This window comes from Phyllostomus discolor, chromosome 5 (genome assembly GCF_004126475.2).
Source record: "Phyllostomus discolor isolate MPI-MPIP mPhyDis1 chromosome 5, mPhyDis1.pri.v3, whole genome shotgun sequence".
NCBI lineage: Eukaryota > Metazoa > Chordata > Mammalia > Chiroptera > Phyllostomidae > Phyllostomus > Phyllostomus discolor.
The window spans coordinates 61,426,244-61,441,201 of record NC_040907.2 but is presented as its reverse complement, the minus strand read 5'-3'; the positions used below and the strand labels follow the sequence as shown (position 1 = coordinate 61,441,201).

Genomic DNA, 14,958 nt, shown 5'->3' with positions numbered 1-14,958 from the left:
TTGAAAACATAGGTATGAAAAGGGCAACTGGTTCTGGTAAGAGGTTATAATGTAATCGTTTACCAAGATAACAGGTCAGATCAAATCATGCCTAATTCAAAAACAGCCCTACTCTCTTACTGACCCTTAACAGTAAAAAAGGACTACAGTTACACATTTAAAAGTAGAAATTCACAAAGAAGTTTTTAAAGGTTATTTTTGACTTCCAATATTACTTTCAAACTGTTAAATCCAGGTTAAAAAATTAATGGAGCTTATGTCTCCTTCATTAATTCCAATTTAATTAGTTTAAACAACAAAATATCTGTCAGTAAAACTTTAATACTATCATTTGAACTCTATTAGGTGATCACACTGAAGTTTTATCAACATTTATAGTTACTGGCTCTTAAAATCTTACATATATGATGCCTTAAATTTAAATTATTAAGAGTATAGCAAATTAAAAATAACAATTTCAAGTAATTTCATATAATTTAACTGTTTTATGATTTCTCTATACATAAGAAACAAACTAGAACATTAAAACTGATTAGAAAACAAGTTCATATTACTACTATGTCTCGTATTTTAGGCTGTAGTCCATAAACAGATGTTTATATAATTCTGATACTATTGAGAGTACACTGAGTTTATCAGAAAAACTTGTTTCTAGGCCTTTAGTAGTGACAAACTTCTTGTTGCCAATATACTTTCTACACCTTTTTTCCCTTCTATAGAAAGAAAAACTTCTTAAACATATGTTTTATTTCCAGGGCATAATTTATTGACCATATGAGATATGCCTGTGTACGTGAGTCAAACATCCTGCCCAGCCAGCTGCTGCAGAAACCTATTCACACCCGTCTATCTTTCTCCGAAAAGCCCTTGCCTGACATCTTGTTAAACCTCTGTAATTTTCTTTTGATTACAATGCAGCCAGGCTTTCAGTGCTTTCTCAATTAACATTTGTCAAAAGCATCACAATCTTTTGCAGAAGTGTCAAATGACTGCTGCTGAATCCAATTTGAAAAGGGAGTGGAGAATCGGAGCAAAAAGAGAACAAGGCAGAGCAAAGTGGTTTATTGCTAAACCGTCTTACGTCTCCCTCGACACCGAGCTAATCAGGACATATTTAATCACTGAATATGTATCAACAGTGCTACAATTAGGGATCTGTTAGTTAAGCATCAGTAGAGATGCATAATAACTGTTTGAAGGTAGGTGATAGAATGACCTCTGTTACGTGTATACGATTTCATGAGATATTCTACAGTCTATTTCCATGTGGTTTTTAAAATAATTTTCATACACTTTCACCTTTTGTTTAACAAAAGAAGTTCAAAGGGAATCAACACATTATTCAAAGGCAAATCACTGAAATATTGGGACATTGTGACAATAAACCTGGAAGTAAGCTTTATGTGGCACATTTTAATTTTTTTTTGGAGGACAACTAAAATTCCTGGGATTTTGGAAGGCCAGCGTTTAACAACTTCAAGGAAAGCAATTTTTTGTAAGGTTGAAGTTAGAAACGCAGAGATATTTCTCAAGATTAATATTGCTTTCCATAGGTGAAGACAGGGCATCTGATAATGATAAACACTTACACTTATTCAGCATTTATGTACCGGACTCTATGCAAATCAGCACTCAAAGATCGTCTGCTCACCTTATTTAATCCATTCCACAACCTTATAAAGTAGGCATTATGATGATCTTTCTTTTAAAGATGAAGAACCTGAGTCACAGAGAGGGTTATGCAATTTGTTCAAGGTCACTTGCCTGTACTCTTAAATGCTACAATCTTACTTTCCTTGGTAAGAAAAGTATAACATCCCACAAAGCAATCTGCCCTTACTCTGGAACATTTAACTGACAGTGGTGCTCTGTGTAAATTTCTAAGAGAAGAAAAGATGTGAGAAGGATAGCATACGGTGTGGGAGCAATAAACTGTAAAGCTTCACACAGAAATTTACGTGGCAAGAAGTTCAAAACTCTAGGGTAGCCTACAAATGGTAATAGAAAACAAGGCAACTCACAAGAGAATTCCATTTCAAACCCAAACCCTACCACACAAAGCTGCATCCCAGTTATCAGGATGCCATATTAAGCATCTAGATTAACTGCTTCAGCATCTTACCCACTGTTATCATTTGAGTACAGAGACCTAGAAATGGTGCTAATAAAATGCTAATCAACATAGTTAATAGGATCCCATGAAGATTTGACAAACACATACAAAATGGTTCAGTTTACTACAGTAGTGTTTACTAAGAACTTGTTATTTATCACCAGCTTTCTCCTGCATGAAAAGATTTAAGGACAATACTATCGATGCTAAGGGCAGTATTTCCATCATCCAGGTTCCAAAACTAACCCACTATTCACTAAATGAACTCCGGCTAGAGTGAGTTGGTAGTCTAGTAAGGCAAAACTGCACATTCATTATTTTTCCCCTTATTAAATGTTTAAAAATACTGGCCATCTTTTGAGAGGATTCATTATCACTGGGAAGATGTTTCAAGAAATATGTATCCTTTGCTAAATACTACCAAAAAAAATCAACGAACTCTCTTAATAAAAAATTTCCCTCGTATTTCCAAAATATGGTACTTCATAATTAGAGTAATTATTTAGGAGTTGTCAAAACCAAAGACACAATATTTTTTATAACATTTGGGAGGTGATATTTGCATGCAGATTATGTAAATATAAAACACTCAAATTAAGAACCAGAAAAGAGTTAAAATAAGACTAAAATGGATTTTTCCTAAGCCCACTTAGGGAGGAAGAGAAGGAGAAAGGAAAAGCAGATCTAGTTTAAGGAAACAGAGATCACAAAAAGCTGAAACTCAAAAAACAAAAAAGATTGATTTGAAAACCATGATCCAGGCAAATAAATAACACATTTGTGGTGTTAGTAACAAAAATGCTTGGATTTATAAGCAAGAAAAAGTATTGAAACTAATATATTACAAAGCAGGTCACAGTGAAAAATGAAAGGAATGAATAACTTTATAGCACAATGTACACCTTGGTGACATACACTGTGGTAGACCCAGTACATAAAACTGTGAATTTTAGCCAAACCAGTCAATCACTGCTTTGTAGGACAGGCAAAAAAACCTGATCTGTAATTGCTCTGTCCCATCAGTCCCTCAGATCTTGCTTTTGGAATGCTGACAGTGGCTTAGTGCTTTGGCCTAAATTTATGGGCTAGAACAGCTCTGCAAAGCCCCAAATCTAGATATTAGCACACATCTTGGAGGAGAGAGAACTGAAGTCTCCCTAAAAGCATATGAAGATAAATTATAAGTAAACAGATTAAGAGAGTATGATTCAAACAGCAGCAAGAAAATTTAAGTCAGATAAAACTTTTTACCACTAAGGGTTTAATAAAGGACCAAAATGAATTTTCATTTTCTGAGACTATTTAAGAATGGCTATTTAGGATACCAAAACATAATTGTAGAAACACACTTACTAAATGTGCCTAAGTTTCTCATTTTCAAAGTTGGTAACTGCTCTTTCCAAAAAGCATTCAGCCCTGACGGGTGTGGCTCAGTAGATTGAGTGCCAGCCTGCAAACCAAAGGGTCAACAGTTCGATTCCCAGTCAGGGCACATGCCTGGATTGCAGGCCAGGTCCCCAGTAGGGGCATGCAAGAGGCAACCACACACTGATGTTTCTCTCCCTTTCTTTCTTCTTCCCTTCCCTTCCCTTCCCTTCCTTTCTCTCAAAAATAAATAATAAAAAAATAAAGCATCTAAATTATCAGACTTTATCTGTAATGAATCTATTTACTAGAATATAAGTCACCTGTGGAAAATGACATTACTCATCTTGTATTCACTCAAATACTTTTGTGACAATTAGATGAGGCAATGATTCTTTATTCAGAATCCTGCAGGTGTGGCCTGATCATGAATTGGCATTTTAAAAAACTATTTCCTATCTTATTCTTCTAATGGAGGGGAAGAGATGTATCACCAACCAAAACAAACTGAACAGCTATGAGTGTAGTAAAGATTTACCAAAGAAAGCTACCATGAGAATCAATACAATGTCCAATTTTGTCAGTTCCTGACATTTGCCTTTTACCAGCCTGTAAGATAAAGGAGAACCATGGTACTTGTTTTTAGGAAAACAAATGAGATACAGAAAACATTCCGAATTGCTGTCCTCCAGAGAAAAAAAATATGTCTAATTATAAAAATAAACAATTCTGAGTTACACTGCCAGTAAAAATATTTATGCCCTAGAAGAAGATTTAATTGTTGAAAATTTAATAGGACATTACTGCTACAATTTTAAGCCAAAAAATTCTAGACATATATGATCTGGAGAAAAAGGGACCTTGCACTAAGTCAGTGTTGCTACTGTTCTCATGAACAAAACTCCCATCACAGATTTGGCGTTCTATGAGTCAAAATTCCACTACAAAAGGCTATGACTTCCACTTTTGAGATTCTGATCCCATGACAATATTTAGAGCTTAGTAATAGTATATCCTAAAATATGTGTGGGTACATAGAGTTATGTTTAATTGTGTAGATATGTACTGCTTTAATAGAAGAAAAATATTAATTTTTCTTCTGCCTTTTTGAAGAGATTGATTTAATCATTCCATAGAATATTCTGGTTCCTAAAATTCTGAAGTAACTCAATAATGTGAGAATTCCTATTAACTCAGTAAATCGAAACATTAATTCAGAATTTTAATACACAGATATTGTTCAAATACAAAAAGACTTATAATTAGTGCAAGCTCTATAATAATGTAACAGATTATTCTTTTATCATGAGTATGAGGTAATCTTGTTTTAATAAAATAGTCATTTAATAATAAGTCATTTAACCGTCAAAAGTTGTTTTCCACAGAATTGAATTTACTTGATAAACTAAAGTCTATTCCCAAGGATTCAGCATTACTTTCTGAAGTAATGGTTCTCCAAAAAGTTAATTGAAGAGAACACAAAAAAATGCTAGCAGGTATGTCATAAATCATCACGTGGAATCACTAAATGTTTAATCTATATGTGACAAAGTCACAGAAATATTGACTTAAAACCATTGCTAATTTCTCAGGAAATAAAAATGTGTAATTTTACATGACAATCTAGGAAGATGTTGGATGACCCCCTCTCCTGCAGAGAGTAGACGCCAAAACTTCAAAACACTTAACGCCTGGCATTGCACATCAAGCCTAGCAGTTCTCCTGGGACACCCTAACACACATTTCCCTTACCCACTGGCGCCAAGAAGTTAAAAGGTCTGCACATAGATTGTAATCAATTCAGAAGTCAGGTAGAGGGGAAAAAAAGCAAAGTTAACAGGTTTGTAGCTGGTATTATATTTTTAGTAGTGAAAAACTAAATGATCAATGAATGATGCCTCAATTTTCTGAAGGCAACTGTTAAGCGAAGAAATTCAGGAAAAAAAGTACTGAAATAAAGCTACAATGTATATACTACGTGATAGCATGGGATGGCACACCATTTTCCTTTGTGCTTCAGCTATGAAAGGGGCAGAAAATAAACAGGAAAGCAATTAAGAAGCCTTTTTTAGAAGTATACTGTTCATGAAAGACATATACATTTGCAAGCAAACCTTCTTACCTTGGGCAGGATCAGGTGGACCAAACTCCAGAGAATATCGTAAAATGAAGTTATTGTTCCACACATAGAGTTGGTTATCTCTAGGATTGTAATCCACTGCAGCGATATACTGGTACTGGTTGGGGAAGGGGACATCAACATATTCTCCTCGGTTTAATCGGGTATTGTAAATGTAATCAATTGCGTTCTTGCCTGTTTCGCTCTCATTGTCTTGATAAACTGACCTGACCACGTAGAGGACGCCACAGATCATGAAAGCATTGGATGCAGCACGTTTGTCATACACAGTCTCCCATGTTGCTTCAAATCGAAGCGTGTATGGATTCAGTTGGCTAATAACTATCATTCCATTGTTCTGTTCAGTGGCATAAATGACCCATAAGCCATTTTCATCAACTGCTAGGTCGATATCAGTCTTTCCTCCCCATCTGTATGGTGAAGTATCGTGATAGTTGGCATAGTTAATTATGGCCTCTCCACTCTTAATTCTAGTCCTCAAGTCAAATTTCACAATATTCCTTGTTCGCTCTTTGTTAAAGAAGACAGCACCATCATAGACCACAAATCCAGTACCATCTACTCGATTTGGAAGTTTGTATGTTGTTGTTTGGCGACTGTTTTGGAAATCTTCTAAGGAAGCATATTCTATTAAAGTATCAGTACGATATGGGGTCCAGGGCATGAAATAAATTTTATCGGCAGCCTGAAGAGGGTCCTTGCACCACGCCCCTGCCTTTTGTTCAGCTTCATATATACATGGTGAGTCCACAATTGCTTTCAAGGTCCCAGGGCACACAAAAACTGACGGTCACAGAGAAAAGACAAGAATTAAGTTAAGTTAAAAAAAAGACACTGGTAAACAGAAGTTTTAAGGATTGTAAATCCAAAGAAAAAAAATTCATTTTATTAACTTTCTACCAAAATATATCCTTAATACAAGTGTACTATTCTTTCCCCAAGTTCTCATAATCGAAGTTCCAGCACACAAAGTGGCTGTGGTTTATTTTCACAAATACAAACCCAAGTTTAAGGTCATTCATAATTGAGTGGAAAACGTACATTTTTGCTACGTGCTTGTATCTAATAATTTCGTAACTTATGCTTTAAAACTTTGAGCTTTTTGCACAATACTGTACAACATTCTTTCTTTAGTCCCAACATTGTACCCTCCCTTCCCTGGCCCACTTATGATCCCCCAAAACCCCAAATTGAAGGGCCAAAGTAAAGCAAACAGACCACAACAACAATAACAACAACAACAAAAAACCTAACGTGAAGGCTTATTTAGAACTTTTACAGAAGTTACACTGAAACCAAAGAAGCTTCGATTGAAGAAACATAAATATTTGGAAAATGCAATTAGGAGCAGAGAAAAGTAAACACAAGGAAAGCGGGGATGAAGCGACCAGGAGGCCCTGGAACCATGGCATGCTATGGAGAGGGCTCTGGAAACCAGGCAAGATGACACTTTAATAATAAAATATCCAAGGGGGTCAGAAAAAAGAGATAAAGGGTGAAAAAGACACAGAGAAAGGACAGTTCCCCCTCGCCGACTTCAGAAATTTTATCCCATCACCAGATTTAGCAGTCATAAAATTTCATTGCAAACAGCTGATTTCTTTATGAAGTGCATTTATGAGATCCTGTTGATTATTTAATGTCAGGAGTGTAGTAGGGGGAGGGGAGGGAGGAGGTGACATCCATAAGGCACATAACAGGGAGCTGGGGGTCAGACTGTACGTTATTTACCTTTTTGCTCCACTTCTATTTTAAGCATCGGAAGAAAAATAAAAAGAGTGCAAGGAAAAAAGAAAAAAGATTAAAATAAATTGACTATTAGTCTAAGATTGAATTTGTAACAGATGCTAAATATAGGAAGAATAAGAGCTGCACTAGTTTGGACAAAGAGAAACACACAACAGGAAAACCTAGCAGGAAAAAGATTCTAAAGTTACATAAAAAACATGGATCAATCATTTTAATAGATTAAGGAGGCAATACAAATACGTTGGCATGCTGCTTCACTTAGTGTACCTGAATAAATAATGAAATTCTTCACTAATGCATGGTATACATACTCTTGCCTTTCCAAAGTCACTCAGCATTCTTACCAAGTATTACTTTAATATATGTGGGCTACAGACACAGATGCATGCATGGGCTTATCATCTGTATCTATCTAATCATGTAAACTCATCATTACAGTCACTAAAATTAAAATATCCAATACATTGACTAAGCATAACAACATGATGTATTTATAAAAATGACAACTCAATTTTGGAGTATAGGTCAAAATTCATAAATATTAATATGGCTACATTTTAACATTTTACGTAATGTATTTATGTCACAAGAAATACATAATTATGCATCTCAGTATATGTTTCGATTGTTTTTCTATTACTCCTATTTCTACAAAAACAGACCTTATCCATAAAAAAAATGCCTCCTTTACAGGAATACACAAATTTCCCCCACCTATCCCAATAGGGACTTTGAAGTGTGGGGTAGGTTAGTGCCTTTCTTCCCCACTAATATTTGAAAAATTTAAACAGGAAAATTATATATACTTTATATCATAAAATTCTTACTAATTTCTCTACAGTACATATCTCAAGCTTTGTAATGCTAAGACTATTTTAAAGAAGTAAGCAAAATACATACAAGGAAAAAGCAAGCACAGTAGGCAAGGAGAAAAAGGAAGAAAGAATATGGTTAGCTTATTGTGACATTGTCTTCTATCATCAATTTACACAGAATGCAAGCTAGCATGCAAAAGCAATCATACCAAGCATTCAAAGCAAATACCTTGACTCCACAGACCCCAGAAAAGGTAAATGCTTTCATAAAACAAACCTGATTAGTACAGTTATATGTGAAAAAAATCCTCCCTCCAAGAAGTTTAAAGAAATGGGTTATGCTGTTAAAGAAGGGTGCTACATGAGATTCTCACTGGTAAATAGTAGTCTAATAATTACAAACCATAAAGAACTATTTTAAATTGTGTGTAGGCTTTGAAGTATGTTGCCTGAATTTCATAAAGTGTCCAGATTAATGTCTAGGCTGCTTCTTCCCTTATTAAAATGCATTAGGGTGTGCTAGTAGTGTATCTCCAAACTGATTACTCAAAGGTACTGTAGTTGCACATTTCATTACATGTCTTAGCTTGATTCATTTTTAAATTTGTAATAATTCATCAAGATTAACTACTGACCTCCTGAAATACCTTAGGGAGAAATATCACACAAATATTTTTGCCATAAAAATAGCATAATCCTTCCACATTTAGCCACCGCCTCCCCCATCCAACTTGGCCTATTTAACTACTTTCAGGAAACATACTTGCTCTATAATGTGTAATTCTGACTGCATCCGGTAAAAAGAAATTAAGTGTTACTGACGTGAAACAATTTTTATAAACCGCTAGTCCTAAAATTACTCCACAGTGAAGAGCTCTATTATACCTGCTTAGAATCAATAACGGAAGGGTGTGGTGGGAGAGTGAGGGCAAGAGAAATCATTAGTGTCGTGACTGCTCGGACTATATTTGCATACTGCTGTATTTTAGAAAAGGATGACTTTACTGAAGTAAATCAATTAAATATAAAGGATGGGAATAATACACTTTAACATATGTTACATACTTAAAACAGAACTTAAAACAAGTTCCATAAAGAACATAGAAAGTATATTTTGTTTTCCATTAATTGAAAATGTCTGGGTTTTACTATATGATGAAGTAAAATGACAGTGCAGTTACTGAGCAAAATGTTAAATAGAGAAGTCTGTGATTTAACTGACATTTATATTAAAAGTAAAATGGATATAAATTGTATCTAACAATTCTGATGAAAACTGAGAATATTAAAATTGAAGGATAAAAAGTAACTAAATACAACCTTTGATGACTAATGAATCAAATAAGATATGGATATTTAAAACAAATGTCCTTACATTATGATTTTTATGAAACTCAAAGGGTAGGTATATGTCAAACCAGCCAATTAAAATTTCTCAACCCAGAAGAATATAAAATCACAATAAAATGGATGAAATTAGCATTCTTCATCACATGCTAAATAGATACTGCAACTTGTCTTAAGAGAATGTATGAATTAATTCACAACAACATGTTTGCTATTCTATAGACCAAACAAACATAAATACATGACCCACTAACATCAGAGGAAGACTACATGGATACGTAAGACAAGAAACTGACCCAAACAAACTAATGCCTTATATACTCTGTATCTGAAGTGACACACTATTTCACTTTGAATAATCTCATGTTTATTCATTAATATGATTTAATCAACAGTAATGGTTCTTTCTTTTCATCAGTTTCAAATAAAACTGGTAGCTATAATTTTAATTTTTGTAATTTAATGATAGTTGAAATAATGGGGTACAAAAATCAAAGCCAAATCCTGCCTATAAAATATGAATTTCCAATCAGACTTTTCTCCTTTTTCCTACAAGATCCTTTTAAATTATTTTAAACATGTACTACTTCTCTTAACGATAAAGGATGAGCTGTGTACATCTATTTTTGACACAGACATTGAGCAGAAATATGTTAGATAAAAGACATGTGCTTGTCTTCAACACACAAAGTAAGAAATAAACAATATTTCTAATGGGCTCTGTTGAGTAAAGTACTTATAAAATTTTCAGAAATCACAAAAAATTGTCTGAATATTTTTTAAAAGAGGAGAAAACAGTCTGGGATGTATATGTTCCTGGAGAATTTATTCTTGATAGAAACTGGCATAAAGCAAGATGGTAAGAGACATGTCATAAATATTACGTGACAGTGACAATTTTTATCAACTTAGTGTGCAGGTATGCAAATATTACAAGTAAAAAAACACTATTAAAACAAGGGGAAATTTAAGGCTACACACTTAAAATAAAAGCAAGTGTAAAGGATTGGACAACAAACAGAACCATAAAGAAACAAAAGAATTGAAAAGAGGAAAAGAGATAAAATACACAGTCCTACAATTCATAGTGTGTCACTACCATACAGTATACAGAATTTATAATTACATCAATCCTTAAGCAAGAAGTAGTTTTTTAAAAAGCCACAGACTTATTTCTGCCTTGTGCAAACATCTAGAAAGGTAACATCAAATTAATTCCTGGGTTTTTTAAAAAAGGACAAAAATTATAAAGAACAAATACTTCTCTTGGGTATAACTATTTGCAAGTTTAGTGCACAATGTACAATACTTCTGGAGAACTGAAAAAGTAAAAAAAAAGTGAAAGTTAGATGTTCCAGAAGGTATCCACATTTTCCTTTCTTAAACAGCACAAGAAATTACTTAGTCTGAAAATGATATTTGCTTAACAACACTATTCTTGGTCTATAGACTAGGTTACAGGAACAGGCTCCAGAAAGACACAATTCTTGGCAGCTCTGACTGATTCCACTGTTTGGGAATGGATGCTGTACTCCTTTTCTAATGTGAGGACAGAAACCGTGCTAAATTCAAGTGAGAGTGACTTTACGAAACAAAATTTTGGTTAGCTCAAAAGAATACAATGCTCCTCTAGTGGCACAGGAGAATGATTATGTAAGCCACCAACACCACACACAGGAGAAATGATACAACGATCAGTGCACTCAGTAGGCTTCCAATCCTACAAATGGTATAGAGAATACTGAAAACATAAAAAGCATCCATTTCACAGTGACACAGGAATACAGAGCAGGAGTGAAAAGGAAAGATCAGCTGTGTTTGGCCTTTAACTGATACCCTACAAAAAGCCAATTTATCAAAACTGTGGGCAGAAAAGAGAGAGACAGCGCCTTCACATGGTATGTAAGGATGCATTACTACCATACTGGACATCTGTTAGAATTCGGCCCTTTGGTTATAGAAATGTTGGTGGTTTTCACATAGGCACCTATCCAAACTAATCTAGTTTTTGAGGTTCTAGAAAAAGCAATTTCATTATTTAGCTTGAAACCGACTTTTTTTTTTTAGGAAGAAGTGGACCAAAACTATCTCAAATCAGTAAAACTGCTAATGAAGTTTTCATTCACATGCTTAGGAATTAAGGTGACATATACATTTTATGAAAATTAGGTAATGTACTGAAACTTTTTAGTTGTATAAAATGTACAATGAAAGTACAGAATACAATTTAGAAGTGTGAATTCTGAAGCTCAGAGGAAAATTATACAGAATTAGAACGTTAGCTGAAGCCTACTCATGAAATCTCCAATTGAATTTTAAATATCCCTTCATGGACCCCACCAAAAATGAATGTTAGGTCAAATTAAAAATAGAAATATGTATAAGGTTTTGTTGTATCTCTTTTTTTATTCAGGGTTAAGATTTCATCAGTGCATATGGCAAAGAAATGCTCCCTTAAGGACAATGGAACAAAAAAGAGAGCACTTGCCTCAGTTACTGCAACGGTAGCTTTTCCCAGGCACTGAAGTTACCACGACAGCAGGTAGCCATTCAAGTAGCTCACGATTAAAACCAAAGTCAGTTCCTTCTTTACAAAACCATGAGCCAAACCAATTTGTCAGCAACTGGTATTGGGCAAAAGTACAGATTTCTATCTGCCTTATTGAATAGCTAATTCAAGTTTGTTTTCTGGAAAAACACTAGCCTTAAAAGCCAAACACTTAAGAACACAGACAGACACTTGGCCAGCATCACACTATGGCTTCCTTCCACACTTCATGAAGCTAATTGGAGGCCAGAGTCTGTTAGTGCTCTGCATGCATAATGGTTTTGTAGGCCATAAACATATGCTTCTTTCACATGTGTGGTCTTTCAGCATCAACGAGGAATGCTGGAGAAATTGAAAAATACAAATTTCATACTTACTGTAAGGAACACATTCATACTGGACTTCAAGATATTTGTATGTTCCAGGACATGGATCAGGAAATACATCTGACCCAGTAACTACTATACACTGTGTTCGATTGTTGCACCTGGAAAATAAAACAAATCCAACTGTGTGACATGATAATTTATTTGAATATTTTTACAAAAAAATAATAATTGAGGACTGTTTATTTTTCAAGTAACTAGCACCATGAAACAAAAAAAATCTGACTGATATCATTATTAGTTACAAAAGTCGTATCTTCTTTGTGTTGTGATATTTCTGTAATGTGGGTCACACTAAATTTTAACTCCAAGTGAAAAGAAAATAGCTAATATTTCTCTATTATTCGACTATGTTTTACTTGTAATTTTAACATATTAAACATGTACTGAAAAAATACCAAGATACTCCCCATATCTAAGAATTAAAATGGTACTATGATGGAACAGAAACACACAAACACAAATTAATAGCTTAAAGTAAGTTTGGACAACATATTAAAACAGAGGAGGAGACAGGTTTTTAAGTTTATCCTCTAAACCCAGTTTTGTGTTACGTTTTCTATCACAGGCACTTTCTATCTATACTCTTGATCTCACACACCACAGCACTCTCCATTTATGGCTTCCATAAATGACAAAACACATTTAAAGTGTTTAGCACAGTGCCCAATACATACTGACTGTTTAAACACTGTTTTTATCTTTTTTGTTTTTATAGATCAATGTGCTTATACTATTAATATGGCAGAACTATGAACACCGGTTCTTCTAAACTAAGATTCCCTGAAATGTAACATTGAAAAGAATGTCATTAACATGGTGTCTAGAATATCCTATTGATTACTATTGGAAATACTTTCTTATTTTTATGTTGTCAGTAAACTATCAAAATTATTAGAATTAAGTTCGAGCTCCAGGTAAGATGATATTTTAGTTCCACGATTTTATCCAAATGATCTTTTTTTTTATAAGTTTTGTCAAGGCAAGAACTAGCCTTTAAAATTAATATTACATACAGGCTTTTATGGTATTTTCCAATACTATATAAATTAAGAAGGCAAAGCAAGCAGAACAAGAGCATTATAATAAAATTTATTTACCAATTTGAACACCAGGCATTATATAGTGCCCCAAATAACGGGACTTTAACATTGTGAGGAATGAAAAAGCAGCCTGGCTTCAAGCACAGCAATTACCATAACTAAAGGACGGTGGAGGGAGAGCTGTGTCAGAGGGGGGCAGGTATGGTAAGTCAGGCACCCTGGAGCCATTTCAACTCAAGCCAGGCTAACTCTTCTTTAAAGAGCAGCAAGACCTGAAAACTTCTACAGAATCAAAAAGGTACATTTCATAGATCAAGGTATATTATGAACAAAGGTCTTAAATGTTAAATAAATGATAACAAATATTGCTGGTGCAAATACTAAACTTATGATAAGTTTTATCATAATTAATCTGTAATACTCTATGCCTTATTTTTAAGAAACATACCATACAAAATAATTTCCAAGAGCACGGATGATATAAATGGTGCTCTGTCACATTCTTATACAACATCATGTTTTACTCTTATTAGTCTGTGTTTTTCATGAATTGGTTCAATCACTTGAGGAAATATGCCAATGGCTGTCAGTTTACTGTAAATGAATTATTTAGTGTAAATGAGTCACACAGAACCAATTTTATATCCTAAAATTTTAAACAACAGAACAGATGGATTTAAGATTTCCCAATAGTATCTAATGTTTCAACTAATGTTTTATTTTCTCCTTTGTTAAATTTTATAGCAAAAGAGAGTTCATCACTTTTTTAAAGTTTCTTGATCTCCCAGGAACCCTCAACCACTAACCTGGTCCCCGTGAAAAACTAAAGTTCTTTTATTTTCTTCTTTGCATTTACACCTATAAGGATCCTCCCTTCACATCACCTTCACACCTTTCAAAAAAAATAGTAATCCACATTCATGTAAGATATGCTTTTTATATACTCCCTCAATATGCATTTTATAACCACTCAAGAATGTTGACTCTGCCATGCTGCAACTGGTTTTTAAACATATGGTTTTAAAACATATCTAAAAGATATTCATTAGCCCTGGCTGGGCATAGCTCAGTGGATTGAGCGTGGGCTGCCAACCAAGGTGCCGCAGGTTCGATTCCCAGTTAGGGTACTTACCTGGGTTGCAGGCTATGACCCCCCAGCAACCGCACATTGATGTGTCTGTCTGTCTCTGTCTCTCTCTCTCTCTCTCTCTCTCTCTCCCCTCCCTCCCTCCCCTCTCTAAAAAGTAAATACATAAAATCTTTTAAAAAAAGATATTCATGATAAAATCCCCTAAAAGTTCTTCTACTTGTTAGTGACCTTTTCATATACATCATCACCATCCCCCTTTCCCACAGAAGCCTCCTCCCACACCATTAAACCAAGAATAGGTGGGAGAAAGGGGGAACTGTACTTGAGGTTGGACTGCACGGAAGAGCGTGAAGGACTGTGGA

At 34.4% G+C, this 14,958-nt stretch overlaps 1 protein-coding gene across 1 annotated transcript in view; it reads right to left on the bottom strand.

The window, feature by feature from the left end:
* Positions 1-14,958, bottom strand: part of ADGRL2 (adhesion G protein-coupled receptor L2) — a 181,168-nt gene that overhangs the window by 44,418 nt on the left and 121,792 nt on the right. Inside the window, 3 exon segments of the mRNA XM_036026340.1 lie at positions 5,601-6,401; positions 7,350-7,361; positions 12,455-12,564. Coding sequence (XP_035882233.1) covers positions 5,601-6,401; positions 7,350-7,361; positions 12,455-12,564 — 923 coding nt within the window.